Genomic DNA, 15,954 nt, shown 5'->3' on the forward strand with positions numbered 1-15,954 from the left:
GCAGGAATGATGAAATGAGCATATTGTAATGACTAACTACAGTGTATCTTTTGAACGAAATTTTAAGAGACCTAGTTTAACAACAGATCATGGTGTCATGTTTTTGCTACATTTAACTGTTGTTTTGATTTAGTAACTACAAATCACTTATCTGTTATTGCTGGTATGGAGATGTTCAATCAGCTGCTTGTAACATGTCATGCCACTTCCTTTGACATGCTTTCTACCATTCATGACACATACTTGTGCCTGCGATGTGCTGAAATCTTAACTCATTACAAATTGAAGAAGACCTAATTTCTCTAGATGTCCAGTATACTCTGAAGTAGAAGTAGTTTATTGATTTGATAAATCAGTGTACTTAAGTGACCAAGGATACTTACCAAACTAAGTCAGAGCATTTGCTTTGTAGCTTGTACATGTGTTATATCTGTGAGATGTCTTTACCAGGTATTCAAATGTACGTGCACCCTGCAGTGTCATTCACATCTGGATTGCTGTGCTGCATGTACATTGTAGCCAGTATCAGTATCCCTGCCTTGTAAATGCAACCTTGGTTCCCTTGCTTCTTCCCTAGTTTTTCGTTCTTCGAGCTCATGCAGCATTTTGCCATTATTGTGAATAAGTGGTAATTTAAAATGTGCAAGTGACCCATAGTCAAACTGATGGCATTGAAAAACAGAAGATTTTACTTTTCAGTAACTTTATTATGGCCATATTGCATATTTGGCAAGTGTTGTCATATAAATGATCATATTCACAGTTAAAGCTACCTTTCTTCTTCTTCCATCTTGTAGGCAACTGATCTTGCTTCTAGATCTGTACAGTGCCAGAGACATTTATGACTACTTGCGACCTATCGCTTTCAGCCTCTGTGCAGACAAAGTGTCTTCTGTCCGTTGGATTTCTTACAAGCTGGTAAAGCAATCTAAGTAAATTCAGGATTTCAAACTTCTGAGGGTTGGTGGTCAGAAGTAATTTTTGGTTTGTATTTTTTTTTTTCTTCTCATTTCTTCAAGGTTAGTGAAATGGTAAAAAAGCTGTACATGGCTTCAACATCAACCTTCGTTATAGACCTCATGAATGAACTTGTTGAAAAGTTCTGTAGATGCCGCAAATGGTCTGGTCGGCAAACTTTTGTCTTTATTTGCCAGGTAAAATGTCTTTTTGTTCATCTTTTCGGGTGGGGGTGGTGTTAAGAATGAAGGGGGGTATAAGCAGCTGGAACTCTTTAGCTGTCTATTGACACTATTTTAATGAATACTTGAGAACTTTGTTTCCAAGGGAATAGGTTTCATGGCTGCTTTCTTCAGTGTTGCTCCATAGATGAGCTTGAATGCATCTTTAGCTTAGCATATTAACATCAGGTGGTGAAATCCGGTGACGAATATGAAACAAAACGCATAGCAAAGTAACCCCTGAGTTGGGAAGCTGCTTTGTTACTCAGCACGAAGTGAGATTTTACAATATGCAGCAGCACTCTGCCACTTTTTTTGGGTTACTGTTTAGAAATCAAGTGCTAGGAGTTGCCTATACCTCCTTAGCCAGCTAGTGCAGCTTGGTCAAAACCAACGTATTCTCAGCTAAATAAGCAGAAGAGTTGCAGCTGGCTGGGGTCCCAAGGGAATGGTCAAATTTGGAGGCTGTAGCAGAGGTGCAGACTGGGAGCCAACATGACTGCTGCCCAAGTGGGACAGTTCTTTGAAGTATTTGGAGAAATGTGAGTTTTGAGCTTATTTAGAGAAACATGTTTGGGTACAATGGATGTTTATTGAGGTGGACCATTCTTGTCTTAATATAGTACCTAGTTAAAACAAAGACTAAATCAATCTCAAAGAGGATTGGGAAGGTCTTTTACTTTTCTTCCCTGTTTTCAAATTATACTGTGATTAAAAAAACCCAATAAAAATTAGGAAGTTGCCAGACTTCATACAAAATAAAGCGGGCTTCTAACTGAGCCTGAATTTCCTCAACCCTAACTTGCTTCATTGTGTATGACTTTGTGCTACAAAGTATTGTGCTGTATTTTAAAACTTTGTGGATACTACCTACTGTATTTGTTCTATGAAGGTAATAAGACCTGTCAGCTCTGATTATGTGTTGGGATTTTATCCTCGCTGTGCTGAAATCTAATGAAATTGCTTCTGTCTTCTTGCCAGACTATCAGTGAAGATGACTGCCTGCCCATGGACCAGTTTGCTGTGCATCTGTTGCCACACTTACTACACTTGGCATCTGACAGGGTTCCAAATGTTCGAGTCCTGCTTGCAAAAACGTTAAAGCAAACCCTTTTAGAGAAAGGTTAGTGGTCAGAAAGAGTTGCAATGGGCTGACTGCATATCTTTGTGTCCCTCCACTTTCCTATAGTCAGCTGGGGAAGAAGAAACAACGTCAGATGTGGGTTGCTCTTGCTTTTACAGTCTCCTTCGTGTGGAGTGTTTCCTTGGCTGAGATAAAACCATGAACCTTGTTGTGGTATCAGAGCCACTGTTGTGTAACGCTGGGGAAATAAGAGTTCTTGCTCATATGCCAGCCTGTTCTTTTTGTACCATTTTCCCTGAACGAGCTAGTTTGTAGAGGTGTCATCAGGGCACAGAAAGCACGAATGAACAACTAGCAACTGTGAAGTTGTTGAGCAGCGCCTTTTGTTTGGTTAAAAAAAAATCTGTTCATGTTCTGTGTAATAAGGATAAAAAAGAAAAATCCTTCCATACAAATCCACCATCTGTTTTCTCACTGGGGGAGAAGAGATGGCTGCTGTTTGGTTTTTATATTTTATGGTAGCAGTGGAAAGAAGGTTTCTCTGGAGTCTCTTCAGGGAAATTAGACATGCGACTTCCAAATTGCAGGCTTTGCTTAGGAAAGCATCCCCAATGCGTAGCAGATGCCAAAAGAGTCATCAGTGCTCAGATTCCAAAGCACTGTAAAGGAAAATAGCATTAGAAATATTACGCTATTTTGTAAACCAGCAGAGTGTCCACACTTGGAATACTTCATCCAGTTCTGGTCACTTTCTTCCTCAAAACCGTAGAGTGGCTTGAGGACTGCTGTTTCTAGCGTAGAAAGGGTGAAGAAAAATGCAAAATGTTCACAACACTGGACAACACAAAGGATGCCAGCACAGTGAGAACTAGGCTATTGCTAGCTGTCGTATGCATGCTGGAGACTGAGTAAGCACATGTAGACAGTTAAGATGGATCAGCTGATGTGCAGTAATTTATCCTCTGTTAACTGTGCCAAGGCTGTCACCGTTCTTCCTGTTACCATGTAGTATTGGTATTTTTGTTGTTGTCCCCATTATTTTCGTGTTTCCCACCTGGATGGTGCACCTCCAGTCTGCATTGCCACTACGTAAGCTTATAACACAGGTAGTCCCTGCCTCAAAGATGTTGTGTGTATGATTAGGGATGGTGGATAGATTATGAAAGGTAGATTTAAAAAATAAGTTCAGAAGGTTTTAAACCTCAGATCTAAATTGCCCTTCCAGTGAGCTGTTTGTAGTTACGTTGCTGTTATGCAACTTGTGTTGTGTAGTTCTTGAAAACTGTCAGACGTTGGAACTTCTTCCACTCTTATTTCATGTTATCTTAGTTTTATTGTTTGATAATTATTTGGCAAGCCTGCCAGTGAAGTGGAGTGGCATGGCCATGGGTTTGTGATACCTTCCCTCCATCACCAATACAAGCACACTCCTTGAGTCTTTTGCAGGTTTTTTCTTACTCTTTGGTCATGGAGTCTGTCACGCTTACATTTATACTGAAGGACCATAGAAATCCTGTACTCTAACAGCACTGTTTGAGCAACTGTGCCCTGAAACACGGAATGACTTTTGTTTTGTTTTTTTAAGGTGAATTCATAGGTTTATTCAGAAGTGTATTGCGTGCCTGCTTAGATGTTCCAGTTTGACTATACGTGTGTACTGTCTCCTGAGATTTTTGAACCTCATGATAGTATGCTGAGGTTTGTGTTGAAGTATCTGCCGTCTCTTCCTCCTATAAGTCTTGTGCATTTTCTCTTACAGAATATTTTCTAAATTCTGCCAACTCTCATCAAGAAGCTGTGGAGCAAACAATTATGGCGCTTCAAATGGATGATGACAGTGATGTCAAATATTTTGCAAGCATACACCCTGCCAGTACCAAAATTGCAGATGACGCCATGAGCACTGCTTCATCAACTTATTAAAAAGTTCTGAATGTTGCTATAATTAAAAAAAATTAAACAAACTATCCTCAAATGCTTCTGAAATGGTTGATCTAGGACAACCTCTTTGGAAGGAGAGATTTCTTGCCAGACTTAACAGGTGGATGTTATCTAAACCTGATACCAGGGATTTTAAGTCAAGAAAAAGTAAACATACCTGTGTCAGCTTGACTTTAGAAAAACACTGCTCAGAGGATTATTTTTGCCACCGAAGCCTTAAATCTTCTGTCTTCCTGAACAAATGAAACTTGAATTGGCAGATCATTTTCATTGTAGGACGGATGTGATTTCCAGAGACCTGCATTGTTTCTCCTGAGGAGTTAACTTAGGAAGTATTTTCTGTAGCAACTGATAGATGAAATGGCCAGAAAGGCAAATTTACACCGGGATGTAAGACCTCCAGTATTAGCGCTAAAAGTTTTTATCGTTCAAGGACTTGATTTGTGTGCAGCTGGGCACACCCTTAAGTGGGAATAGCTTTGATGTTTGTAAATGGGGAAAAGTAGAAATTTGGATTTCTCTTAAGGGCTCAGTGCTAACACTAAACTAGAATTTGATTTTAATCCTTAAATGCAGCATATTGCTGTACCCATTAGCAGAAAACTTTGCTGAGTACCTGTGTCCTAATTATTTTCATGCTGGTCATGACCTAAAGGAAATTTATTAGCACATGTACTTTAAGTCAGGTATTTTTAACTTGATCATGATCGGCTCTGAGGTGCAACTTTTTTCTTCGTATACTGTATATATCTGTGAGCCTCCTTGGAGTGCTGCAGTCTTTAATCATGTTGTTTAAAGCTGTTGTGATACAAGTTGTTCTCTACTTGTCCAAATAAAATTTATTAATAAGATTGAAAGCAATCTTGTGACCTTTTTAAGACATTAAAAGAATAAGTTTGAAATTTAAGTGGCTTTTTTCTTCTGGTTCTTTACACTTTGACAGCTATTGCAGGGGGAAGGGGTTTGCTTAATGATTGCGAAGAATTTTGCATTTTGAGATGGAATATACTACAGCACAGATGTACTTCGACCGTGTAATTGAGATTTTGCTAGATTCTCCTTCAAGCATCCCTGTTGTGCTTGGGAACCTGTCACTCCAGTGTGAAATGGCATCTTTGCTGAAGTGAGTCTGAATATCCACCTCAGTCCAGATTTACAGGAAACTGTGAGCTCAAACTGCCCTTTATCTACCTCCAGTCCATGGACTGCTTTCATTTCCTCTCATTTAAAATGACTGATACGGTATCTCTTTCTATGTCTTCCAGGGGCAACTTCCTTAAATCACCTTTCCTCCAGCCTGCCGAACCTGAAGTGCGTGAAGCTTATTTTGCTGAGGAGGTAGAAAAGACTATGGCAGCTTATCTTTGATGTATTTTAGCAGAACATTTTCATTTATCAGTCAGGTGCCTGATACCCTGGCGGTTTCAGCCTCAGGCAGGTGTCTCTCCCCCCCCTCCCCCCCAATTTTCTTGGGAAAACAGATTCTTCTGCAGTTTCTTCTCTAGTAAACAGAAAGTTGCTATTTACTCCCCAAAGGGCTGCTTTTCTGCTCCTGAGCAGGGCCATGGAGGTGCTTAAGATACAGAGTCATCTCTGTCTGCCTTGAAGCTTGGTGGGTTTGGGTTTTTTGGGGTTTTTTTGATTCTTACTGTTTTTTTTAGGCTTGGTTTGTTTTGTTTTGGTTTTTTTTTTTTTAGGTTTTTCCTTTGCTTGTCCTTTTTCTTTTCAAAATCGGCTTAAAATTTGAAAAGGCAACTATGCGCCCAGGTCAGAAGTTCCTGTAGTATAGATAATATTCTTATCAGGTTTTCTGTTCCTCATGTTCTCCGATAATTGTTTGGAAATCACGCACAAATCCCTAGAGGACTAGGCAGTGTGACAGCACTGTGTCTGGGTGACAGCAGACTGTCAGGCAGGAGGATTTCCGAGCTCTCCTTGCTGCCGTATGGAGAACAACTAAAAGTAACTAGTCCTCTCCCAGGCCAGATGATTCCCACTTTAGAAATACGCATTGAAGTCCAGTCGCTTTCTCCATTTTGTTCAGGGTATGTAAATCTCTCAGTCTGTTTTTTGCCTCAGGGTAATGACAGTTGAATTGTTGTTAGGTCATGCGTACGATTTCTGAGGTGAATGGGATCAGCTCCTTGTTCAGACCAGAGCATGCTTCAGGTCATCTTCTAACTGTGAATGAAGCGCAGTATTCACTGGAGGAGTATTGAGAGTTAAAAGAAATCCTAGTGCCTTGGAGTCCAGAATGAACGTGTCCCAACCTAATTCTGTTACTGTACTAATGTACTGTTCCACTAGTCCAGTAAAATGAAGCATTATATCTGATCCCTTTAGGTATTTTCTAGTTATTTAAGGGTAAGACACCTTTAAGTTGAAAAATGAGACAGATCTTCCGGATGCTTTATTTCTCTCTGTTCTGTATTTCTTCAGTACTGGTGCAGGCCTGTGAATTTGAGGGAGAGTTCGAGGCTTTTCCTAAGGAAGGCTGTGTGTTTTCAGTTGCAGAGTGCCTAAATTCCCCTGACATGCAACACACAAAGATCATCTTCAGAGAAGAGGAGAAACAGCTGTCTTTCTCCTTTTTTTTTCCTCTTCTTTTTCTTTCTTTTCCTTCACCCAACATGTCATGGATCTGTCTGCCTCTTTTCTGCTTCATTGGGTGATTCCCAGGAAGTGAAAGGGAAGGAAAGACTTGCTTTATGCTCTTGGGCCACACTGAGAATTTAATCTGCAGCCTGAGGGATGTGGTCTCTGTTGCTTAACTCTGATAGGGAATTCTCTCATGCCGGCGCTGTTAGCAATGTCAGTAATTCAAGCTTCAACTTGTCCCTAAGGATACAGGGTTTGGGGAAACGTGCATCTCAGTTCTGAGTGGTGAAAAAGGAGCTGTTTTTTCTGTGGGGCAGTGTCTGGGAAGGCTGCCAAAGATCCTGGTGAATTCCATCATGCGTGTCTCCCCTGAAGAAAGATAGGAGCTTTGTATCTCAATTAATTTCTCTTTTGGTCAGGATTTCTTGAGCAGCAAGTGAGGTGGCTCCTGAATTGTCATCTGTTGGTCCACAGCTACCCAAAAGCAGTATCATAGCTCTACCCCCCCGCCTTCTTGGTAGAATACCAAATCAGTCCTTCACGAGCAATTTTTGTTGTTTTCCATTTAATCTCTTGGCTTACTCGTCTTTTGAGCTTCTTCATGGGAAATCCCGTTTTTCCCATGTTCTGATTATAGCACACTCTGCCTTTCTCCTGCTTGCTGTTTTTCACAGCAGGTTCCCTGTCTTTGGTTGTTCCTCCCCAGAGAGCTGTCAGGATTTGGTAGGGCTGTTTCCTCACTACGCTTTCTTGTGGATTTCATGCCAATAAAACTGGCAAATGTCTGGAACTCTCTAGAGGGCAGTTTGTTTTTAACCAAAACATGACTGACACTTGGAAATCAGATTTCGCAGTTTTGAATGTCCCAGATAGCTGTTGCACAAATTCTTGGCCCTGTGGACAAGATCCTACGTTCCTTAGGACTGCAGAACAGCAGGCTAATTTCAGCCCAACTGAAATAAATGTTTGTGCGTGGGCTTGGCAGCCTCAGCAAGGGAAGAGACAGCCCTCCCTCCTGTGCAGGCGTAAGGTCTGTGATGGTTTTTGCATTCGGTCAATGTTAGTGCTTGCCCCCTTTTCTCCACTGTCTGAGGTTGGGGGTTCAGAGGTGCCCGATTTGAATTGGTAGTGGATGGGCAGCGAGGGGAGAACGGCGAAGTCTGTCCTGTGGCTCAGGCACACCCTTTGATGGCTTTGATTGGTGTCCTTCCGGTCGGCAAGGTCTCCTTTTGTTCCCTTGTCCTTCGGTGTGGAAGCGTGTGTGCAATGCTCATGCTTTCTGACCTGATTTCAGCCCGGGGACCTCTCTCCTGTTAGGATGGGAAGAGGAGTCGGAGACTGGCAGATGGACAAAAGCTGATCCTGTATTCCAGTTGTTCTCTCATGTCAGTTATCCCCTCTGTGATACTGATGGGAAAGGCTCGTCTTCCTATCTGTGCTGGCATCCGGACAACATGGAAAGCACATTTAAAGTGATTAATCTTTTCTTTAGGTGCAGAGTTAGGACATACTGATAGACTGCCCTAAAAATGTAAGACTATGGCAGGAAAGGTCATTTAAAATGTGCGTGATCTTCTTCTCCCTCCCCACCCCCGAGTGCTTTCAGACTCTGCCTTTTAGCTTACTTAACTTTTACTTTACTTCTTTCTTAGATCAGAAAAATAAAGGAAGAGCCCAAGGTAATGGGAATGCTTTAGGGTTCAGCTGCTGTTGAGGTTGGACTACATCTACATCTAAAATACACTGTGACTTAGCAGAGACAAGTAAACAGATTTTCAAACATCTTACAGCCCTCCCGTCGTGGTCTGCTTGAAATACCGTGACCCGTTTCTGCAGAGGTGTAGTAATGTTTCTGTAATGGAAGCGTTTTAAAAGGGTTACCTGCAGGTGGTTCTGAATCATGACTGTGAAAAGTGAAGGTACTGAGCACACTTCTCTGCGTGTTCTTTAACGAGGCTACTGAGAGGAGAGATGCGCTGTTTGAACAGCAAAAGAAATTTCAGTGACTACTTAGTCAGTCCAGCTTTCCTGTGTAAGAACCTGGATAAACTTAGTTTGAGTAAGGTGACAACAACGGCTCAAATGGGGGCTGGGCCATTTCTCTTGTGTCGGTCACTTATTTCACGGTTGTTTCTTCTGGTCTCTTGACTGAGAGGTGATGTGTTTTGGTTTGGTTCTCTTGCTTTTTTTTTTGGTCACCTGGATTTTTGTGCCTGGCAGTGTTGTTGCCCGTAAGCAGTACTGTCAGCAGGGATGTCCTACCCCTGTCTACCTCGAGGTCCAGCACCGTGATAAAACAGGCAGTGGCTCACAGTACCGGGGTGAGGTTCTGTGTAAGGGAAGGTGCAGCAACAGGAGCTGATGGGGACTCCCGGGCAGACCTCTTGCTTGTCGGCAAATGGCGTTCCTTGGTGCAGAAGTCTCAGATGCAATATTCCTATCGGTCAAATCAAAACGCTTCGACCGCCAATTTCCCCAGTTGTCTGCCGAGCTGTAGCTAAGCAAGGCTGTGCTGCCGGCTCCCTCCCCGCTCCCAAGCCATGGTGTTCGGACTCGATGATCTTGGAGGTCTCTTCCAACCTTTAATGATTCTATGATTCTATGATTCTATGTGGTGATAGGGTGGGTTGGTCTCTCTCTCTCTCTCTCTCTCTCTCCAGTGGCCTCAGCGTGTTCCTGCTTTGGAGGACGGAGTAGCCCTGATGGGAGGATGTGGAGGAGCATATAGGAGTGTCTAGGGAGGAGTCAGCTGACAAGTCAAAATGACTTGAGGAACAGTCTTAGAAGTTTTAGGATGCAGCGACCTTTGGCCTTGGCCTTTTCCCTGATGTCTGCCCTCCTCTTCCCCACAGGCCCCCCCTTTCGGATGCGGTTAGTAGAAGTTGTAGAAGGGCTGTCAGCTACCGTTAGGGCTCTCGTATAGTCAGAGGGTAGGGCCAGGGCAGGTCTTGGGGCATGCTAGCGGGCGGCGAGGGCCGCTCTCACTGCCCTGAGCCGTGACTTCACTGTGCTGAGAACTCTTGTGTTGTGTAGTTCAGATGGGGAATTCTTCCAGTGCGTGGGAGTGGGGTTGTCCGGTTAAAATCATATGCTTTGCAGCATAATCCTTTGGCAGGCCTTCTTGCTCACGTTGTGAAGATAGCCAGCAACACAAGAAACTCCAGACGAAACTTGGTACCAGTCCATTGTGTCCGAGCGGGTCAGCAGTGAAAGTGCCAGCGCCCAGCCGGAGGCACGGAGCGCCCCGGGGGTCCGTTCTGACAGGCGTCGCTTTGGGTATCTGCATCTGTGACAGGATGGAGGAGCAGCCGGGGGCTTGGCCCGAGGCTGTGCTGGTGAGGCTGCGCCTCGTCTCCCTGGAACAGTAAGGACTGACAGCCGTTCTCTGGTACGGAGCATGGTGCCACTGGCTTCTGCTGTCGGAGCATGTTTTAAAGAACACTGTAGAGAACTCGTGCTGTTGGATATAAGCCATATTTGGTCTGGATGAGGCGTTTTTCCATCTGCAGATGAAGCACTGTGAGTCAGAGGTGCATGCTGAAAAATGAAAACCTTGACAGATTAAGCTTGGTTAAACCTCTCTTTGGCAGAGATTCAAGTTGATGCTTTAAATTTTTTTTTTTTTTTTACTTTATTTTAATTGAGAGAATAGTCTTACATGGTCAGGTGTAAAATTCTTGACTTCAGTACATAGAGTTTAAAAATTAGACTTAGCTCATTAATCTGAAGAGAGACAGAGGTAGAAATGAATCCCTCCAGTGCCAGTATCGGAATGAGTGAATGGAGGTGGAAGCGTCCTGTACAGCGGTCCTTCATCTTTCACCATAAAGGATGATGAATTTCTGGAACCCCTGACGGTTCCTTGTAGGACCGTGCCACACAGCAGTGCTTTCAACGAACCTCCCTCCACTGGAGAGGAAACCTTTCAGAATCACACCAGAACCGGCGGCTTCTGCTTCCGTGAGAATAAAGCTGAGCCGGCGTTGGAAACCTGGCGTGGACAGCGCAGAGCCCAGGAAACTGGGAAGGACGGTTGGAATCCTGCAAGGTGTTGGACGCAAGCAGGTGTTTTCAGACTTGTGGGAGGGATGTGATCTGAGAGCAATGCTGCTGTGAGTGTTGGGGGTTTTTATTGTTTGTTTTCTTTTCTTTCAATAAATAAAAGCCCCCACCCTGTTCAGCTCTGCAGGCTCGTAACAGTTCACTTCAGGCTGCTATTTTTCAGAGTAAAAAGACTTTGTTGGGAGGAAAAAAACCTGCTTGGTATGCAAGATGTCTGAAGTTGGCTCGCTGTGCAGTTGCGGTATTTCAGTCAGTTGCGAGTATAAAAGCTGTCACGTGTCCAGTTAGATGCAAGTAACCTGCCGCTGGCAAAAGCCAGGCTTGTGTCCCGATTCATGTTGGCGCTCTAGTCCCAGTGACTTCTTTATACGGTGCTGCTTGCTCCTTCGGGTTTCCGAATGGCTGATTGGACGAAATCTGTTCCAGGCCTGCGTTGAAAAGGACTACAGAAACAGGTAAGGAAGGTAGTTGTCCCCTCTCCCGTCATCCCCCCCCTTCTCTGAAGCAGTGCTCTGTGGTGGAAACACTTAGATTTTCAAGAGGAAAGCAGATGGGCCACTTCAAACCGCCACGGAAGTTTTGTTAAGTCCAGAACACGAGAATTAACGTTGCGGGCCTGTTCTTTCTTCGTTTCACTGAAGGTAAGTAAGCCTGGTGTTTTGTCCAGAGGGTCTGACAGAGGTTCTGTTGCTGCACTCAGCACATACAAGCTGCACGTTCCCGGAAGAACGTAATTTTCTTCCCGGAAGAAGTCTAATTTTAAGTGAATTCAAATGCGTTTAAAATACTTTGATTTGGATAAATTGGTTATTCAAGACACGTATGGCCTTCATGAAGGTGGCCTGCTGCGCAGGCATTGTCGGTGCCGTGGGAGGCAGTCGCCCGGGCGCTGCAGCTCACAGATTTCATTGTAAGGCACTTCGGATTGATAAAGCAGCTTATAAAGTGATCTGAACAACACGCTCGGATTACTGCGTTGTAATTACTTTCCACTTTATTTGAAATGAGCTTTGGCTTTTTCAGCTAATTATTTGCAACTGCTGCGTGCAGTCTTTGAGATCACTGCTGCTAGCGTGGCTTTTTCACCGCAAGCACTGCAAGCGCTGGTGCTGGGGGGATGCTGCTGCTGCTGCTGCTGCTGGACTTGGGGCAGCCAAACCCCTTCCTGAAGGTTGTTGGGGCAGGAGGAGCGGCCACCTGGCCCCGGCCCCACCCGCCCCCGGGCAGGGCAGAGGCAGAGGTGAGGGGCTGAGGCACGGCCTCCCCCGGTGCTCTTGCAAGGGGTTGGTTTTACCCAGGGCTCAGAGCCTGTCGCGGCCTCAGCCCCCTACCTGCCCTGGGGCTTCCCTGGGGCTGTCAGGCTCCAGTGCCATCAGTGTGTGATTTGGCCGGCGTTGACTCCCACTGAGGATTTTAACCACAGGCTTCACAGGAGTTTTATCAATAACTGTGTTTATCACTGGACGTATCATTTGAAAGAACGTGAAAGAAAAAGTCAAAGAAACATCTTTCGGGCGTTTTGAAACTAGATTTCTGGTTACAGCTGCTGTATTACTGCAGGAGCAGCCGTTCCACCCCCATTTAAGACTTCAATGGCGATGCGCTTCAAGCGCACTGTGAGGCTGCAGGAGAAAGAACGCCATTCTTGGGTTGGAAGTAGTGATGTGAATAAATAGGGTGGGTTTTACCTTCGCAACTGAAGTCTCTAGCAGTAATAGAGAAGCAAAGTCTCAAAATCTTGATCTTCAGCTAAGTTAGGGAAGCTTTCTCGGCTGTTCAGTTGCAGACACTGTTCTTTCAGAGGAGAGCTATTAAGAAAGCCCAAATTAATTTTTCATATAAACTTCTCAACTGCAGGTAGCAACTCAGGAAGAAGAACTATCATTTGCATCATGAAGTAGATAAATTAGAAACTACTTTCAAATGGCTGTTGAATTTATTTGCTTGATAAATACAATCCTAACAAAATAAAAGTTAACCAATAGTAAGAGATTTGTCTGAAGAACATTAGAAAAATCCATGACAATTCAATAGGAATTAGTGTGAATTAAACAAACCAAAAAAAGTTTAAATATTGCCAGCAAATATAAAATGTATGTAACGAAGGCAAGGGAGAATGCTTTAGTTTACATGTGTCATCTGACCACATTTTCTGTGTTTATAAACTTTTTTCCCAAATTTTAAAAAAATACTATGCTGTTTTCTATAACATATCAAAGCATTATTTGTACAAAATCAAATCATGGCCAATGATTCACAACAGTGCAATAGATAAAGAATCCAACCACGTCCAACAGGTGCTGAAAATAAATACCCAGATTAAAAAATACGATAGCCTATATGCACTCTGTGGCGTTTGCTGTCTCTCTATGAGTAGAGGGATGAGTCTCACGAGCGTATCTGAAACATCGAATGGCCCTTAAATGCCAGCGTGGCTGGAGGCTTTCGACGGGGGGAAGCAGTAAAACAGCCAAACCAAAAGCAAGTCCCAGGTGGTGGCTGTTGGTTTTTTAAACAACAACAAAAAAAGCGGCTGTTGCTGAACCCCCAGTGCCTCCTGTTGGCATCCTTCTTCAGGCTCATTTGGAAAGCACAAGCCACCTGCATTTCTGCAGAGGGAAATGCGATATTGCTTGGTCAGGCAGGTCTGTCTGAAGCGAGCGACATAACCCATGCCCATCCCTGCCTAAAGCATCCATCAGCGGCTTTCTCCGAAACATTTAAAATGGATGAAGAAAAAGCTCTTGGCTATATGGCAGCAGCGTGAACACAGCCTGTCTTAAACAGGTACGGTGACGGTGGTTTATAAATGAGGAAATGGGTTACCTACATCGCTAAAAGACGTGAACAGCTCTCGATGAGTATTTCCATCATACAGGGACATAAATAACATCTCTCCAGTTTTTACATTTATTCAGTACATCTCAGAACAAAAATGAAGCTTAAGGGCATGGTAGGTAAACACGATACCCTGCAGTCTCCCGACTTTTCAGCCACCCCAGAATAAATTTAAAGCTCCCTTGTATATAATCTGCATCAGAAAGGTATCAAAGGCACAAGCAAGAAGTGACTAGGTTAATAAGCAGAAGTAACGGTGAATGAGGATGAATAGATTCACAAGGCAAATAATTAGTAAGTGTGGGTGGGGTTTTGTTTATTTACTGAAAATGAGATCTTCCAATTCTGCTCCGACGACTGTAAATAATGATTTTGGTTTAAAGTAAAACTGTTAACTGAATTATTTTTAAGTCACCTGAAGGAAACCAGTCTTGAAATAATCTGATACTAACCGGAAAACTCTTCTGGCCTCTCCAAACTCAGCTGAGTCTGATGAGTAGAAGCCACAAGTATTAGAGACAAAAGTCTCCAGGGCTTAAAAGAAAAGGTTCTTTACAGAATGTACACAGCCAGCAATAATTTGTGCAGTTTGACTCAAATTACAGTAATTTGCACAGTTCGGTTGATTTTATGCATAGCCAAGGAGCCGGATCAAATTGGAGTTTCTTTCCTGTCTTTACTTGGCGATGGCTTGACTTGCTGCTCCTTGCTTGCTTTTGGCTGCTCTTTGGCTGCTTTTGTCTCCAGGACACTGTCTCTTTGCTGCTGAGAAACACCCCCCCGTTTTTCTGGCTCCTCTTCTTCCTGCACCTGCTGCTCTGATTTCGCTCGCTGCAGCAGGCGAAGCTGTACTCGCAGTTCTATGATGGCCTCTCGCTCCTCATGAATCGCTTGGTTCAGGTGATTGTTCTTTATCTTGTAAGTAAGGAAAACAAATGTCAGGGCCCGTTCTGACAAAGAATCCCTGTAGCCAGGGGGGCCATTTAGCGTTGCGCAATGAAGCTTTCCCGCTAACCCCGACGGCAACGCGGACTTGCACGCAACAGCGATTTACAAACAGAGCCCGTGGGTTTCACGCCTAGGCGGAACGCATGCAAAAGCACCGGTTTGCACGTACGCAAACGACTCTGCGCAGACTAAAGCAAGTAACCACTAAGGAGAAGAGTACCAATCAATACTGACTCAAATCTTACCTCCAGTTCCTCATTCTGCCTCTGCAAATCTTCCAGGATGACCTGCAGTTCCTCCTCATCTTCACTCTCGCTTTCACTCTCGGAAGAATACTCCTCGGTTTCACTTCGGCCATGCTGCTGGCGACTGAAAGAGCAATGACAAACTCGGATTTAAACACTTCTTCAAGTTTGCCAGAACTGCAGCAGCATGAAAGAGTTAACTTATGTCCACTGAATAATCTGCAACAGTTGTAAAAACAAAATCAGAATTTCCTTTCAAAGCTTAATTTAATAAACCAGGGGGGATTTCTTTAGTGCACAGGGGTCTAGTTTCCTTTGGATCGTAATTCCATCATTATACTAACAGAAAATATCCCGAAAGGTGCAAAGTTGCTGAAATTTCAAGAAAAAGAGGCTTTCAAAAGTGATGTTCACAGGGTAAGCTTTTAAGTGTCGTTTAGAGTGCTCTCCTGGCGGGAGATCTGATGTAGGCCGTCTCCCTTTTACCTTTGTATTTCGGCTATTTCTGCTCGAAGGCGATCTATTTCTTCCTTCTCCGAGGCAATCTGTCTCCGCAGAAACTGCTCCATGGCCAGCAGTTCTTCTTGTTCTGTTAAAATCTCGTTCTCCTGCAATGATCAATTAGTTGACTTAAAGCCTTGCCTTTATGTTCTACAGGAACATACGGCCAGCGCGCCCTGGGAAGTGGTGAGATGATGCTGTTCTCCGAAATACTTTCAGTAGAAGTGGTTAGCATGCCTCCTTTGAACTCTGATTCGTCAAGACCTCAAAGCAAATGTAAGTTCAAAACCAACAATGTCTGTTCTGAATCCTCAAGGCGATCGCTGTGCTGAATAGTTGTGGAGATGACGCGCCCAGTCCTGGCACGTTTGGCTGCCTATTTCCTTAAACCACAGCGGAAAGCTCTGGATAACCAATAAAATAACTAGAAAAACTGAATTCTAAAATACATCTTTGAAGATGAATACAAGGAGGAAAGTACAGTGGAGAGAAGATCAAAGCTACCGAGGGAAGCAAAGGCAGGCAAAAAAGCCAAAATAGTTGCCTTACTTCCCTTGAT

At 43.8% G+C, this 15,954-nt stretch overlaps 2 protein-coding genes across 2 annotated transcripts in view; one reads left to right on the forward strand and one right to left on the reverse strand.

The window, feature by feature from the left end:
• PPP4R1 (protein phosphatase 4, regulatory subunit 1) overlaps positions 1-5,051 on the forward strand; it is a 56,697-nt gene extending 51,646 nt beyond the window's left edge. The window contains exons 15-18 of the mRNA XM_009318590.1: positions 798-918; positions 1,020-1,154; positions 2,160-2,301; positions 4,022-5,051. Of these exons, the coding sequence (XP_009316865.1) occupies positions 798-918; positions 1,020-1,154; positions 2,160-2,301; positions 4,022-4,185 (562 nt within the window). The 3' untranslated portion in view covers positions 4,186-5,051. The remainder of the gene's footprint in view (positions 1-797; positions 919-1,019; positions 1,155-2,159; positions 2,302-4,021) is intronic.
• A 7,728-nt stretch (positions 5,052-12,779) lies between these two features.
• Positions 12,780-15,954, reverse strand: part of RALBP1 (ralA binding protein 1) — an 18,784-nt gene continuing 15,609 nt past the window's right edge. The window contains exons 7-9 of the mRNA XM_009318535.1: positions 15,381-15,502; positions 14,895-15,018; positions 12,780-14,616 (exon numbers count right to left, since the gene is read on the reverse strand). Coding sequence (XP_009316810.1) covers positions 14,353-14,616; positions 14,895-15,018; positions 15,381-15,502 — 510 coding nt within the window. The 3' untranslated portion in view covers positions 12,780-14,352. The remainder of the gene's footprint in view (positions 14,617-14,894; positions 15,019-15,380; positions 15,503-15,954) is intronic.

Source organism: Pygoscelis adeliae, unplaced genomic scaffold (assembly GCF_000699105.1).
Source record: "Pygoscelis adeliae isolate BGI_AS28 unplaced genomic scaffold, ASM69910v1 Scaffold42, whole genome shotgun sequence".
Classification (NCBI taxonomy): domain Eukaryota; kingdom Metazoa; phylum Chordata; class Aves; order Sphenisciformes; family Spheniscidae; genus Pygoscelis; species Pygoscelis adeliae.